Source organism: Spea bombifrons, chromosome 1, assembly GCF_027358695.1.
Source record: "Spea bombifrons isolate aSpeBom1 chromosome 1, aSpeBom1.2.pri, whole genome shotgun sequence".
NCBI classification, from domain to species: Eukaryota; Metazoa; Chordata; class Amphibia; order Anura; family Pelobatidae; genus Spea; species Spea bombifrons.
Window position 1 is genome coordinate 76,099,556 of NC_071087.1, and position 15,116 is coordinate 76,114,671.

The 15,116-nt window shown below is 43.2% G+C and overlaps 1 protein-coding gene across 1 annotated transcript in view; it reads left to right on the top strand.

Moving 5' to 3' along the window:
• The window catches only part of LOC128497856 (beta-1,4-galactosyltransferase 1-like), a 45,250-nt gene extending 38,917 nt beyond the window's left edge, over positions 1 to 6,333 (top strand). The window contains exons 4-6 of the mRNA XM_053468094.1: positions 1,177 to 1,299; positions 5,916 to 6,020; positions 6,168 to 6,333. Coding sequence (XP_053324069.1) covers positions 1,177 to 1,299; positions 5,916 to 6,020; positions 6,168 to 6,333 — 394 coding nt within the window. The remainder of the gene's footprint in view (positions 1 to 1,176; positions 1,300 to 5,915; positions 6,021 to 6,167) is intronic.
• The last annotated feature ends 8,783 nt before the right edge of the window (positions 6,334 to 15,116 follow it).

Consider the following 15,116-nt stretch of genomic DNA (forward strand, 5'->3'; position numbering starts at 1 on the left):
CCTTTAACTGTTATAGCAGGGAGACCAGTGATCTCTGCCGGCCAAGTTAACCCCTGAGGGCGAACCTACGGATTTCCGCTCCCGTTATCTCTGCAGCATCGCAGGGGTTTACAGGAGCAGAAATCCGTAGGTTCGCCGTCAGGAGCTAAAAAGGCCGTGCAAGTGAGCCTATTGGTCGTCTGCAGGTTAATGCCAGGGGAGGACCCTGCAGGCGACCAATAGAGTCGTTCGCACGGCCCCTTAACCCCTGACTCCGAACCTACGGATTTCCGCTTCCGTCAACTCCTGCAATGCTGCGGAGATAAGGTAGGCTAGATGGGGAAGGGACCAGGGAGATTAGTGGACGAAGACTAACGAAGATTCTTCGTGTTGTGTGTCTTCATGTACGTTTTACCGGCGCTATATTCACTTCTTCGTTTCTTCGGGACGAAAACACATTCTTCATGTTCGTTTTCATGTTCGCCCAAAGACGAATGCACAAGTCTAATAAACACACACACTGCCCATACAAACACCTGCCCATTCACACATACATACACATGCATAGTAATGCTTGCCATTACACACAAACAAACTGCCCTTGCAGCCACGCTCAAAATAACCCTTTTCCCATTTCTTACCTTTCTCCCTTCTGCTTTTGCACTCCCTTACTATGCTGCAGCTTCGAAGTGCCAGCATCAATCAATGGCACACCGTTCACTTCATTTTGGGACGGTTAGAGGGAGATCAGATTAAATAATTCTTATTTAATTTAACTTACATTTGATTCATACAAAAAAATGCAGAATGCAACTTTTAGCATTATCCGGAATGTTGCATATATAAATATGTTGCAAATAAAGCCACTTGTCCAAGCATTTGGTTGTCATATTTTGGAGCCTTAAAGTTACGGTTTGGAGAAAGTGATGGTAAGGTCACCAGGAATAATAAGTAAGAGCAAACAGAAGACATGTTAGATACACTTATAGGGATGATATACATCCTGACAGGCCCAACTAAACTCTCACATAGGTTCCTACTGAAGTCTAAACCAAGGCAGATAATTGCCCTGAGCCTGTACTAGCCAGTCATTCTTACACATACAATACCAGTTTTTATGATATAACATTGTTTTATGCAGTTTACAATGCCTCAAAAATAAAATAATTTATAATTATTACAATATAATATCTCCAGGTTACCATACAAGACATTGTTTGGAGGAATAGTGGCTTTTACCAAAGAACAGTACCTAAATATAAATGGTTTCTCAAATAGCTTCTGGGGCTGGGGAGGAGAAGACGACGAATTATATCAAAGGTTAGTTGTGTTATAAGCACCATTTTAAGGAACTTAAAACTTACCTCATCAGTTCTATTAGCCACATTTGTCATAAAATTTCTTACTACAGACTGTCTATTTGTACCTCATTGTCACTAAATTTGTTGCCCAAAAAATGAATGTGGCAAATAGATTTTGCTCGCCGTGCACATGTCTACTGAAAATGATCAATAGTATTTTTTAGTGTTTACTTTTAATTCCGATCTATGTTTCCCAATTATGACATCACATCTTTCTCCACAAAAACATATAACCTGGAAATGCCATTCAAGATTTCTTTAATTTCTTATGAACCTCAGAAAACTAGTGTCATGAAGCAGTTGCCCCGGTCAGAAGATAGTTTACAACAGTCCTGTACAAGAGGGAGGTCTCTGTCATCTGCACTCAACTGTACTTACAGCAGCAGAATCTCAAAGTTTTGGAAAAGATCCAGACTTCAGGATCACGACCTCCAGCAACATCAGCACTATAGCAATGGATAACAGATCCAGCAGCATGCTATGTGGACTGAATTTCTCCTAAAATTTTATCATTCTGATGAATTGATCCCTCAGCGTAAGGAAGATGATAAAGGGCACTGGGCAGGCACACCCAGCTTCACAATACATGACTGAATTTCCCCCCCAAATTGAAACCATTGATTTCTTGAGTAATGAATAAGATACAGCAACAGCAGAGGCAGAGCATTCACAATGCAACTGCATGATACAGAACTGAATCCCACCCCCAGTGTTAGAAAAAAATCCCCCAGATTATGGAAGGAGATTGAGCCGCTGACGCAGAGTGAAATGATCCGATTCATGATCAGAATCTTCTGATCATTCAGTGTGACTCACAGGAGTTACTGTTTCCCAGTCCCTCCCTGAAGTCACACTAACGATTGGCCCAGCCCCTTTCATTAGCATCAATGAACCCTCCTGCCTGCCTACTCTAGTGATGTCACTGAAGGCAGAGAATCGTTAAAAGATTTGAATCTTACAGAGACGGTTGATGGGGTCTTTAGGGTTAATTTAGGGGCAGTTATGGTTGATGGGATCTTTAGGGTTAATTTTAGGAGCAGTAATGGTTGATGGGGTGTTTCGGGTTAATTTAGGAGCAGTTATGGTTAATGGGGTATTTTGGGCTAATTTAGGGGCAGTTATGGTTGATGGGGTGTTAAGGGTTAATTTAGGGGCAGTTATGGTTAATGGGGTGTTTAGGGTTAATTTAATTACTATATTGGCTCGAATATAGGCCGCACTTTCCCCCCCCACTTTAAATCTTTAAAGTGGGGGTGCGGCCTATATTCGGGGTCTAGCGCCCGACGCCCGGGACATGCAGTCCCGGGACCCGGGCAGGCAGCGCGGTTAGGATACAGATCCCCCGCAGCGGTGCAGGGGACCTGTATCCTACTCTCCGATACGCTCAGACAGCCTCCCCTGCCAGCACTTTCCACGGGGGAGGGTGCCGGCACGGGAGGTTGTCTAAGCGCATCGTGCGGACGGTCACCGGCTGCGGCGATGCGGGTAAACAGCCCCCGTTGCCGGCACATCTGCACGATGTGCTTTAACAATCTCCCTTGCTAGGAATTTCCACGGGGAGTCCCGGCAAGGGAGATTGTTAAAGCACATAGATGCGTTTTACCTCTGCCCCAAAGACTTACCAGAGCAGACTCCCGGGTGTCTTGCGGGACCGACGGGGGACATCTACGCAATACGTGTATACAACTTCCGGTGCCGGCACATCAGCTGAGTGCCGGCACCGGAAGTTGTATACGCGTATTGCGTAGATGTCCCCTGCCGGCCCCGCAAGACACCCGGGAGTCTGCTCTGGTAAGTCGGGGGGGGCAAGAGTGGCAGCAAAAACTTTTTCTTTAAAAAAGCACCAAACTTTTAGGGTGCGGCCTATATACGGGGGCGGCCTATATCCGAGCCAATACGGTAATTTAATAAAGTTAACTTAAGGTGCCGTTAGAGGTAAAGCTGGGCAAACTAAGGGGAATCTAAATCCAGGGGCAGTAAAGATTATTAATGTATTTATTTATAAAAGTAATCTTTGAATCATTCGGATCTTTGAACGACTGTCTGACTCTAGTCATAGTTCCTCTGTGAATTAATGAGCTGTTACCTGATCCCAGAGTCTGTGTCTGAGTGCTCTGCAGATGACTCGCTCTAGGATCAGTTACAACTGCATGATTCACAGACTGAACTGCTACAAATGAATTGTTCAGGCTACTGAACCAATTCAGAAAGCAAAAAAAACTAAATTCCACGAGTGAAGTAAAAAATGAATATAGTACTTCCCAAATAAAATACAATAATAGTGCAATATGTTAAAACTGAAAAAAGCTTTAATATGGTGTAAGATCCACTCACAAGCGGGCTGGATAAAACAGGCTCATCAAAAGATTCGGTAAAATGTTCTTATTTAATAGCTTCTAAAATCTGTAAAAACAAATAAACCGGAATGGTGCAGTATCTTCGACAAGAAAGTCTGAATGCACTTACAATTAGATGTGGCACAACTAAAGCCATAGTGTGCATAAGCGTTTTATGACTCAACTGTCCTGTAGCGGCAGATAGTCCGGTATAATCTCTTGAACGTCTCTCAACACGTTTCGCCGATAGTTCGTCGGCTTCCTCAGGAGAAATTTCAAAAAAAGAGAAAATTTGCAAATGCTGTGTGCTCGTCAGTCTGTTGTTATAGGTAAGTATTTCTGGGTTTGTACGGCGTCTCGTCATCACGTAGGTGCGGAATAGACACGTACAACGTCGTCACGCAAGACGTACGGGTTGGAGCTGTCAGGGTACCTGTGAATCAGGACGGAGGCAAAAAGGTACTGGTCAAAATGTTTATTAAAATAAAATAATAACAAGAATCCAAAACAAGACAAGCGGGTGGTCGTAGAACAAGCCAAGGTCAGGAGCCAGAACGGGTAGTCATACGAGCCAAAGACAGGAGTCCAGAAATCCACGTAGTCCAAAAGCAGGCAGGAGTCAGCACCAGAATGGGAGTCAGACAGGCCGGGTCATACACAAGAATCAAACACTGGAAGGAAGCACGCACTCACAGGTCCGGAACCACGAAAGGGCAACCAGCAACTGAACTAGCTGGTTAATATAGTCACAGCCTGCAGGAAGAGGAGGGGTTAACTTGGACATAAAGTTGGAAGAGGAAGGGGGCGCGGCCTAACAAACAGAGAGCCATGAGGAGAAAACCCAGTGCAGGTAGGCCGAAACCCTGACAGGAGCCAAACCGAAGCAGTCATCCAGTCCGGTAGACGTCATCGTCTCGCGATTGGACGGCTTCCTTTCCTTGTTATACCTTCCACTACAGGAAATGGACAGATCGGCGGCATCCAATTGAAAAAGCATCACGGATCATGAAAGAAGAAGATCCATCTCCTTCTTTATGAATCTCAGTCTTATATTCCGGAACCACCACATATAAATTAAAAGTATAACTTATTAAAAACAAATATTGTTGGGTCCCTTATTCCTTAGCTCATTTTGATGATATGTATTTCTTAAGCTTTTCGGAGGAGGTGGCTAAAAACATATACAAAATCTATATGAGATCAAAATATACATTACATCTGGTGTAATCCAGATAATTGTACATATTAATAAATATTAAAAAAAATATAAGATAGAGATATACATAAAGCCATATGGCTTAAAAGAAAGGAAAAAAGAAGATCTTATAGATGAAACCTCTGGAGGACACATTTTTAAAGTGCAAAAAAGAGTGAACAAAGTGAAGATGTTGCAAAGGTAAGTAATTTTTTTTATATATATATTAATGCATAAAGGCTAGGATATCTAGATCAGTGTTCAATCCACCCATTTTATGTGTCTGAAATTTGAAAATCCACTCAGTTTCTTTTTTTTTTGCTAACTCCTGTTTCAAATCTCCACCTCTCCAGTGGGGGGAAATAAGGTCTATTCCTATGACCTTGAAATCTGGTAATGAAAACTTTTCGCATGTGTTACAGTGTTTTGGGACACTATGTTTTAAACTTTTATTGCGTATGCCACCGAGATGTTCAAGGCTTCTAATTTTTAACTCCTTAATGGTCCGGCCAATATATAGGATCCCACAACTACACTCAAGTAGGTAGATAAACATTCTTCGACCTGCAGTGGATAAAGTGTCTGATAGTATTTTCCATTTTACTACCTTCTCTACCTCAGGTAGAATGCTTGGGGCCAGGATAGATTTTAAATTCTCTACTTTCTTATAGATGACACTAGGTTTTGCTGGAAGGTGATCTTTCAGGATATTGTCTTGTTTTAAAGTAGGCCAGCATTTAGTGATCGCCTTTTTAATAGTTAGAAATGCAAAATCAAAAGTCTTGCTGGATTTGTATTTCTTGTCTCCCAGAAAAACAAAATTTCAGAGGTTTTGCTGTTCATTTTCATTTGTTTCGCCACGGACCCTCCTTGTTATTGGAAATTTGTATGAAAGCAAATTGGCAAATGTCATTACAAACAAAGTTTGAACAAGTCTTGGAAACAATAACATGTAAAATAAAAGAAAATATCATGCGTTCACTTTTTAAAGCCAGCAAGGTTTGCATATATAATGTGAATGTGACTAACATCTTTTTTTCTAAGGGTGGTAGCAGCAGGGATGATTATTGAACGTGCTCCACAAAATATTTCTAAAGCCAAAATGATGACCCATATGAGAGACCCTGGTAATGAGAGAAACCAGAAGAAGTAAGTGTCATTAACAAAGTTTAAATTTATCATACCTGTTTTCCTTTTGTTTCTTTACTCGCCTCTTTCAATTCTCTCCCACTCTACTAGTCTGTTACATGTTAAATTAACATGAGTGATGCATTTCTTTGATTTTTCACTTACCAGTGTCCCTCTGATAAGCAAAGCCAAGTTCAAAATGCATGAAGATGGCTTGAGTTCATTGGAATACTTACTTATAAGTTTCACAAGACATAGGCTCTATACAAAGATAACAGTGGACATTGGAAAGCCAGATGACAGCGTGAAGCATTCACTTGGTGGGAGTGTATAAAACTGGTTCCATAGATTGGTTTTATTTAGTTATATGTTTTTTGCCTCAAAATGACTGCTCCACAGTACATTGCTTACTTGACTGCATATTTCATAATTGCGGAAAATGAGTGTTTGCAAAATAAATCTATATATATTGAATATATAGGTGCTACTGGAGATATTTGCCACAGCTTCCATCATTTTAATTGAACAAAGAGGGGAGAGTTTAGGGTGTATAATTAGAGGTAAAACTAGGGGTGGGGCGTTACTGAGACTTTGTGAGCTATTTGATAGGTATTTCTATAACCATTTACCGTTTAAAGGCATTGAGAAAAATAATGTATTTTATTTGCATAATGTGATTTAAAACCAATTTTCTGTTACCATACAATATTGTGTTAGGATGTAATACAGTAATGCTCTTGTATTCAACAAACATCCTGAGCACCTACAAAAGAGTTGAAACCGAGGAATGAGGGTCCGGGGAATTTGGGTCTTAAAAAGCAACACTTTGCAGGAATGCACTACTTCCCCTTAGTACCTGAGTCACCACCAGTATGCCTGTAGATTGTTTACCCCTCCCACACTGAAAGGCTTCAAACCATCCATCTGTGGCTAGTTTACACCTTCAATCACACAAGCAGCGTCACCTTGACCCACATATGAGTACCACAGTTAGATAATTTAAATAATGGAGGAAAAGGTGTGGAAACTGGTAAGAATCTACAAAGCAGCTTAACCTCAAACTCCACAACCTGTATCTACCAAAATACAGAGCAGTGTATAACGGATACTGAACCCCTGTTTTAGGAAAATTGGGACTCCAATATTACATTGAAATTCAGCGGTTAAAGTGGAACATTTTGCGTTTTCACACCTATTCTCATTTTTATGTGTATTAAGAAACTTGCTGTCTAGTCTATCTTTGAGTGTTACTTCTCTAATGCCTTTATTTCTGTTGCGTACTTGCCATTGTTATCAGTCTGAGGAGAATTGTTTGGTGCCGTTGTTGTATGTGTACTCCCTTGCTATTGTGTTATGTTAATATATTAATCTGTTTCATGTTGTTTATCAACTTCCTTTCCTCTGGTAAACTAGCTATATGAACCATGCCTAGTCCCAATAAAGCGGTTCTCTTGAATCTCGACTGGTGTGTTATGACTGGCCATACGGTCCTTTGGGTTATCTTTTTCCCTGGAGGAGCACATATTCTCCAATCTTTTAGATGGCTTTTGCTATTGGGACAGCATCAACAATGGCCTGTAGACTCCAGGAGTCAGGATGGACACTTACTAGTGTTTACTACTAGTAAACACATGAAAGACTTAGTTCTCCCCAAGAGGTCCTGAAACTGTTGTTGAAACCTGTTGTTGATAGGTGTGATTGGAGTGATGTGTAATAGATGTGATGGGTGTAAGGGAGTACGGTGTTATAGTAACGATGTGTGATATGTGATGGAGTAAGGTGTGATGGCGTGATGTGTAAAAGATGTGATGGGTGTAAGGGTGTAGGGTGTGATAATGTTTGATAGTTATGAGAGAGTGATGTGTTATGTGTGGTAGTTGTGAGGGAGTGAGGTGTTAGATGTAATAGGTGTGAGAGAGCAATGTGTGATGGAATAATATGTCATACTAAGTATATTAGTTACCCTGGGTGGGGGAAAGGGGCTAGGGGGTTCTTCAGCCTTATGTGCCACCCAGACCAGAAGGTGTCAGCTTCTATGGGGCTTCTATGACTGAGCACCGGAAGGTCATGTGTCGCCAGTGCTCCGTCATACAAGCCCCGGCAGAAGTGCCAGCAGCAGCGGCAGTTGTCTGCATCCATTGCACAGACGTTCGCCGGCTGCCAGAGAGAATTCCCAGCAGCGCTGCAAGGGAATTCTCCTCTCTGGCAGCCGGGGAAGGTCTGATAGAAGCCCCGGTGGAAGTGCCAGCAGCAGCGGAGGTTACCAGACAGGAGGATCCAGGTCCCCTGCAGCACTGCGGGGGATCTGGATCTTAGTCTCATAGTCAGACCTCTATTTGATGTCTGATTATAAGATGACCTCGATTATAAGATGAGGGGTATTTTTCAGAGGAGCTTGGGACCACAATCATAAATCTTCCATGGGGGTCTTGCCAGTTGTAATTACTTCACTGAGTACAGCAGAGCTGGCCAGCCCACGAAATTCAGAAGTGTTAGGATTGCAGACATCAGAACCCTTCATAGAGGCAGTATGAGATGCCAGGATGCAGGGTGCCTCATCCTTACCAGCAGTCAGAGATACGGTGTAAGTATTTAGATAAGGTAGACCACTACAAAAGTTTAGTGTCCCAGAGACAAGAATGAGATCCTAGGCCTGGCAATGTCAGCACTGCAAACCATGCAAAAATATGGAAACCATGCCTTACATTTACACTGTGGACTCCAATAGACCTGCTGCACATCCAGTTAGGATCTGTCATAAGGTTTAAATATTTTGAGACGGGTAAAATGATGGGCCCCTGTTTTAGGAAAATTATTGGGAAAACAATTTTACGTTGACTTGAAAGGGTTAAATTGTAGTATTTTGTGTTTCTATTTGTATATATATTAAAAATATCTCACTATCTAGATTATGTTTAAGTATTACTTTCTTAATCCCTTTACCTCTGTTTGTGTCTTCAACAATATTGCTTGTGGGAACAGATTAGGCTCTTGCCATTGTTGTCTATCAGACTTGTGCATTTGGATTCCTAAGAACTTTTAACACAATTCTTAGAAAACGAGGGGGATCCAGAAAAAATTTGGAAATGTGGCAATTTTTCCTTTTTCCCCATTTCCCCAACATTTTTAGATATTGTCATATTAAATGATTAAATCATTATTTCAAAAGAAAGCCCTCTTGTGCTGAAAACAAAGAATATACCGTATTTGCTCGATTATAAGACGACCCCCCAAAATCTGAATATTAACTTAGGAAAAAAAGAAAAAGCCTGAATATAAGACGACCCTAAAGGAAAAAAGTTTTACCAGTAAATGTTAATTCATGTAAACTATTTTTTTTTAATAAAAGCTATGATTGAGAAAATTTTTTTTGTTTTTATTTCCTTGTATTTTCCAACCTGTCCCCCAGTTACGCACATCTGCCCCCAGGCTTGCCACACCAATATGGCACTGTGGCCCATGATATGCCTTTTAACCCTCTATATGCCACTGTGCCCCATGGTAAGCCTTTTGAACCCCTAAGTGCCACTCTGCCTCCAGAAATGCCTTATACCCCTATATCCCATTCTGGCATTTAGGGGGTTAAAATGCATATTATGGGGCAGAGTGGCATATAGGGAGGTATAAGGCATTCCAGGAGGCAGAGTGGCATTAAGGGAGTTAAAAGGCATTGTATAGAGCACTCTGCCTCCAGAAATGCCTTATGCCCCTATATGCCACTCTGGCATTTAGGGGGTTAAAAGGCATATTATGGGGCAGAGTGGCATATAGGGAGGTATAAGGCATTTCAGGACGCAGAGTGCTCTATTAAATGCCCCCTTAACGCCACTCTGCCTCCTGAAATGCCTTATACCTCCCTATATGCCACTCTGCCCCATAATATGCCTTTTAACCCCTAAGTGCCAGAGTGGCATATAGGGGTATAAGGCATTCCAGAAATGCCCTATGCCCCCATTTAACACACACACACACACACACACACACTTACCGGTGCTTCCAATTTCCTGCTGTATTGCCGGGGCAGTGGGTTGACGTCTCCTTCCGCTGCAGCCGGAAGGAGGTGGAGTTGGCAGCAGGGGTTTGTCTGCGTCCGTCGCGCATACCTTCCCCGGCTGTCAGAGATCAGAGTTCCCCGCACCGGTGCGGCACCAGTGCGGGGAACTCTGATCTCTGAAAGTCGGGGAAGGTATGCGCGACGGACGCAGACAACCCCCGCTGCTAGCCACACCTCCTTCCGGCTGCAGCGGACGTTGTCTACGCGGATCGCGTAGACGTCAACCCGCTGCCCCGGCAATACAGCAGGAAGCACCGGTAAGTGTGTGTGTGGGGGGTGTTAAATGGGGGGGGGAGACAGGAGGATCCAGGTCCCCTGCAGTGGTGCGGGGGATCTGGATCTTAGTCTCATAATCAGCATTTGCTCTGAAAAAAACCTCATCTTATAATCGAGCAAATACGGTATATGTTGTGGGGGTGCACTAAATGAGTTAATGGGCAATCACAGTTGAATAAAGACACAGCAAGAACTGCTCTGGTTCTGAAGGAGTTAAAGAAATTTCTGCGGTTTTGCAATGCGTTTTGCCCCTATGGTGCGACATTGCTTGTACAGGGTTGGACCCCCTTTTGCCTTCAGAACTGCCTTTATTCTTTGTGGCATACTTTCTACAAGGTACTGGAAACATTCCTCAGATATTTTGGTCCAAATGGACATGATGGCATCACGCAGTTTCTGCAGATTTGTCAGCTGCACATCCATGATGCAAATCTCCTGTTCCACCACATCCCAAAGGTGTTCAATTGGATTAAGATCTGTCACAGCAAGCCGTGAGCCAGCAGAACAGGGTAGTCCTTTTTAGCAGTAAACAAATGAACGCGTAGAAACCAGGCGAGCTAACAAAGGGTAGATCCAAAAAGCAAAGTCAGGTCACAAAGCAGAGGTCAAGGCAGGCTGCAAGAATCACTTGTCAAAAATCACAGAAGAGGGTCTGGGACACGAGTAGTCAAAACGGCAAACAACACTATGGTATAGGGAAGAGTCCAACTGATACCTGAACAAAGGGAGGTAAGGGTTTAAATACATTTGAATTTTGTGCCACTGTGATGCCATCGTAAGAGATGCATCACCATAGCAACGCTTGAATGCATTTCCGGAGAGGATGAACCACCTTCTGTGTCAGCGAGCAGGGAAGGAAAGGAGACGCGACAGAGCTCAGCTCTCTGTTGGATCCAGGTAGCACATGAGTAGCAGCTCGTGACAGTACCCCCTCCCTAATGGTAACCTCCGGGTACTGATAGGACCAGGTTTGGTAGGGTGGTCTCTATGGAAACGTCAGACCAGGGTAGGTGCGTGGACTGATGAGGCAGGTGCCCAGGAATGGTCTTCAGGGCCCATAATCCTTCCAATCTATCAAGTAAAAAAGACAACCACCCCAAAAACATATTTTGGATGACCTTCAATGGTGACAGCTACAGGAGGAGTGGGGTGCATCTGGTAAGAAGATTGATTGTTACAGGTTTGAGCAATGAGATATGAAACACCGGATGGACCTTGAGGGATGACGGTAAGGCAAGACGGTACGTGACAGGTTTAATAGAGTGGGTAAAGAAGAAAAGACCTATATATCGAGGTCCCAGCTTTAGAGAAGGTATTGCTAATCTCATATGTCGTGTGGATAACCACACTTTGTCACTCGGGGGATAGACGGGACTGTCACGTCTTTGTTTATCTTCCTGTCTTTGGTAGATAGGTAATAGAACAGCAGAAGTATTGTTCGAGACTTTGATTCACCCTTTCGGTCTGTACGTAAATCTGATGATGATAAGCAGAGGACAAGGTTTGTTCGATCCTCAGTCCTTTGCAGAAAGTTCTCCAGAATGTAGACGCAAATTGGGAACCTCGTCGGTAAGTACATGGAGAGGAACGCCGTGTAACTGAACAATCTCTCTTATGAATATCTCAGCTGTCTCTGCAGCAGAAGGGAGTTGTCTGAGAAGTATAAAATGTGCCATCTTTGTCGACCTATCAGTAACTACCATTATGGTGTTATGTCCATTAGATATTGGCAATTCTACTATAAAATCTATACTGACTGGGGACCATGGAGACCGTAAAGTGGGGATGAATTGTAGTAAACCATGAGGACCTTGGAGCATAAAGGAGCATCGTGACAAATCTGGAGAGCACCAAGCAGAAAAAGAGGTAGTATTATCAGATGATCTTGATGGTAGAAGAGACCCTCTTGTTTAACTACGTTGTGTACCGTTGGATGAAAATAGTCTCGTATGGTTTCTTAGTGACTAGGAAGTGGGTGGAAGGTATCACTGGTTGTATTGGGTTTGGGTCATCAGGTTCATTAGAATATTGACGGGATAAGGGCATCTGCCTTCCCGTTTTTACTTCCTGGCCTGTAGGTAATATGGAAGTTAAATCGGGTAAAAAAGAGAGCCCATCTAGCCTGATGGGGACGTAGTCTTTTAGCTCTTTGTAAATATTTCAACTTGCGATGGTCAGTGAAGATGTGAAAAGGATCGTGTCTCCATTCCTCTAGTGCACATTTTATCGCCAGCAATTCACGATCTCCTGCATCATAGTTCCTTTCAGGTGCTGTCAACTTATGGGAATAGAATGCCACAGGATAAAGCAAATCTTTAGCACCTTGCCTTTGGGTGAGAATCGCGCCCACTGCTACTGTAGAGGCATCCACCTCCACTACAAAATGTAACTCTGGATAGGGGTGTACCAATATCGGGGTGGAAGTGAACCTCTGTTTTACGGTAGAAAAGGAATCTTCAGCACTCATATTCCATGAAAACTTGATGTATTTTAACATAAGAGACGTGAGGGGGAGAACAATTCTACATAAATTGTGAATAAAACATCTATAGAAGTTTGCAAATCTGAGAAAACGTTGTACCTCTTTACGGAAACGTGGTTGGGGCATGGTTCAATAGCTTTCACCTTGGTCTTGTCCATTTCGATGCCTTTAGAAGATATGCAGATCCCCAAAAAGTCAATCCAGACAGACTCAAATTGGCATCTCTCTATCTTGGCAAACAAATGATGAGTTCGTAGATGAGTAAGGACCTGAAGTACATGACAAGATGTTCTTGGAGCGTAGACGAGGAGATCAAGATGTCATCTAAATAAACCACCATGAATTTATCTAATAAATCCTGGAAGATATCATTAACAAAATTCTGGCAACGTGCTGGTCCGTTGCAAAGTCAGTAAGGCATAACTAGATATTCGAAATGACCATATCGAGTGCGGAACACTGTTTTCCATTCATGTCCCTCTTTGACTCGGATCAAATTATAAGCGCCTCAAAGATCCAATTTTGTAAACACAGTAGCTTGTAAAAGACATTCAAATAGTTTAGGGATGAGTGGGAGAGGATATCGGTTCTTCACGGTTATAGCGGTATGTTCTCTATAGTCACCGCAGGGACGTAAGCCTCCATCCTTCTTACCCACAAAAACAGATACCTGGTGAGGTAGAGGGACAAATTAATCGCTTGGCCAAATGTTCATCGAGATATTCTCTTAATACTTTATTTTCAGTGTCCGATAAGGGATATATCCGACAGTAGGGACTTTTTGGTGAAACTTCTGGAGCGTGGCTGAAGGGTCAGTAGTCAGTAGCAGGTTTGACCTGAGCTGGGGTAGACATCGAGTCCTTTACCCACTGGATAGGGAGGCAGGTATTGATCCCTCTGCAGCCAAGTACAGCCTTTACAGAGGCTGCAAAGTTTTAAGGTCAATGCTGACAGATCCAAAGACTCTGCCTCAACCCTCCCCAGAAATGGACACACACCAAACTCTTCTGTTTATTGCAAGGCAGACAAGGTTATATAGGAAAACAAGGAGTGGGTAAAACACTACAAACAACCAAGTACTATACAAAAAGAAAGTTAACATAAGGAAATTAATATAATACAATAGTTCACACCACAACAAAGGATCAATAACATCACCTCAAAATAATGGCAGCGCAAACAGGAAGCAGCACCAATAAACATAAAGGGATTATACAAGGGAGGAACTTTTAAGCACATGAATTACATCCTGGGATACAATAGTTCACATCACAACAAAGGGTCAATAACATCACCTCAAGACAATGGCAGTGCAGACAGGAAGCAGCACCAATAAACATAGAGGGATTATACAAAGAAGGAACATCAGTTTGAAAATACACATTAACCCTTGTATGTCCACAAGTCTCAGACAGCTACCATCACACTTCTCCAATTATAGAGGGCAGATTGGGGTGGTCTCCCCCGAGACCTCACACTGACTGACCTGCAATACATAAGAGAGATTTAGTTAAACATCCTCTTGGCAAGATAGCCCATCCGCATTACCATGAGCGTGACCTGGTCTATATTGGACATTAAAATTATAAGGTTGGAGAGACAGACTCCAGCGCAACAACCTCCCATCACCGTAAACTCCCTGCCATACAGATAGGGCTGGAACTTTTTAAGGGCCCAGACTAAAGCCAGACATTCCTTCTCAGTGGCTGCATACCCTACCTCCCTATCCAGCAATGTCCTACTAAGGAAGGCTATGGGGTGTTCTTCCCCCTCCTCACTGATCTGGACAGCTCCTATACCAAACATGGAGGCATCACTTTGGACTAAAAACCTCCTAGAGTAGTCAGTGGCTGCTAGCAATGGAGCATTGGCTAATACTTTCTTTAGCTTTTGGAATGCCTGAGCACAAGGTGGAGACCAGATGACAATACGGGGTAAAGCCTTCTTAGTGAAGTCCGCCAGGGGTTTGGCAATACTGCTGTATGATGGCACAAATTTCCGGTAGTAGTCAGCAGTGCCTAAGAACGCCAAGACTTGTTTTTTTGTGGGCCAGTCTACAATAGCGGCAATCTTTTGGGGGTCAGGTCTGAGATGTCTTCTTCCTATGTTATGGCCTAGGTCAGTGATGGCGAACGCGTGGCACGCGTGCCGCTGTTGGCACACCGAGCCGTCTCTGTGGGCACACCGTGACCAGGGCTGGACTGGCCCACCGGGATACCGGGAAATTTCCCGGTGGGCCGGCAGATTCGTAGGCCGGGCGGCTGCCCGAAATCTAATCTAAACGGCCGGCGCTACTTCAATTCTT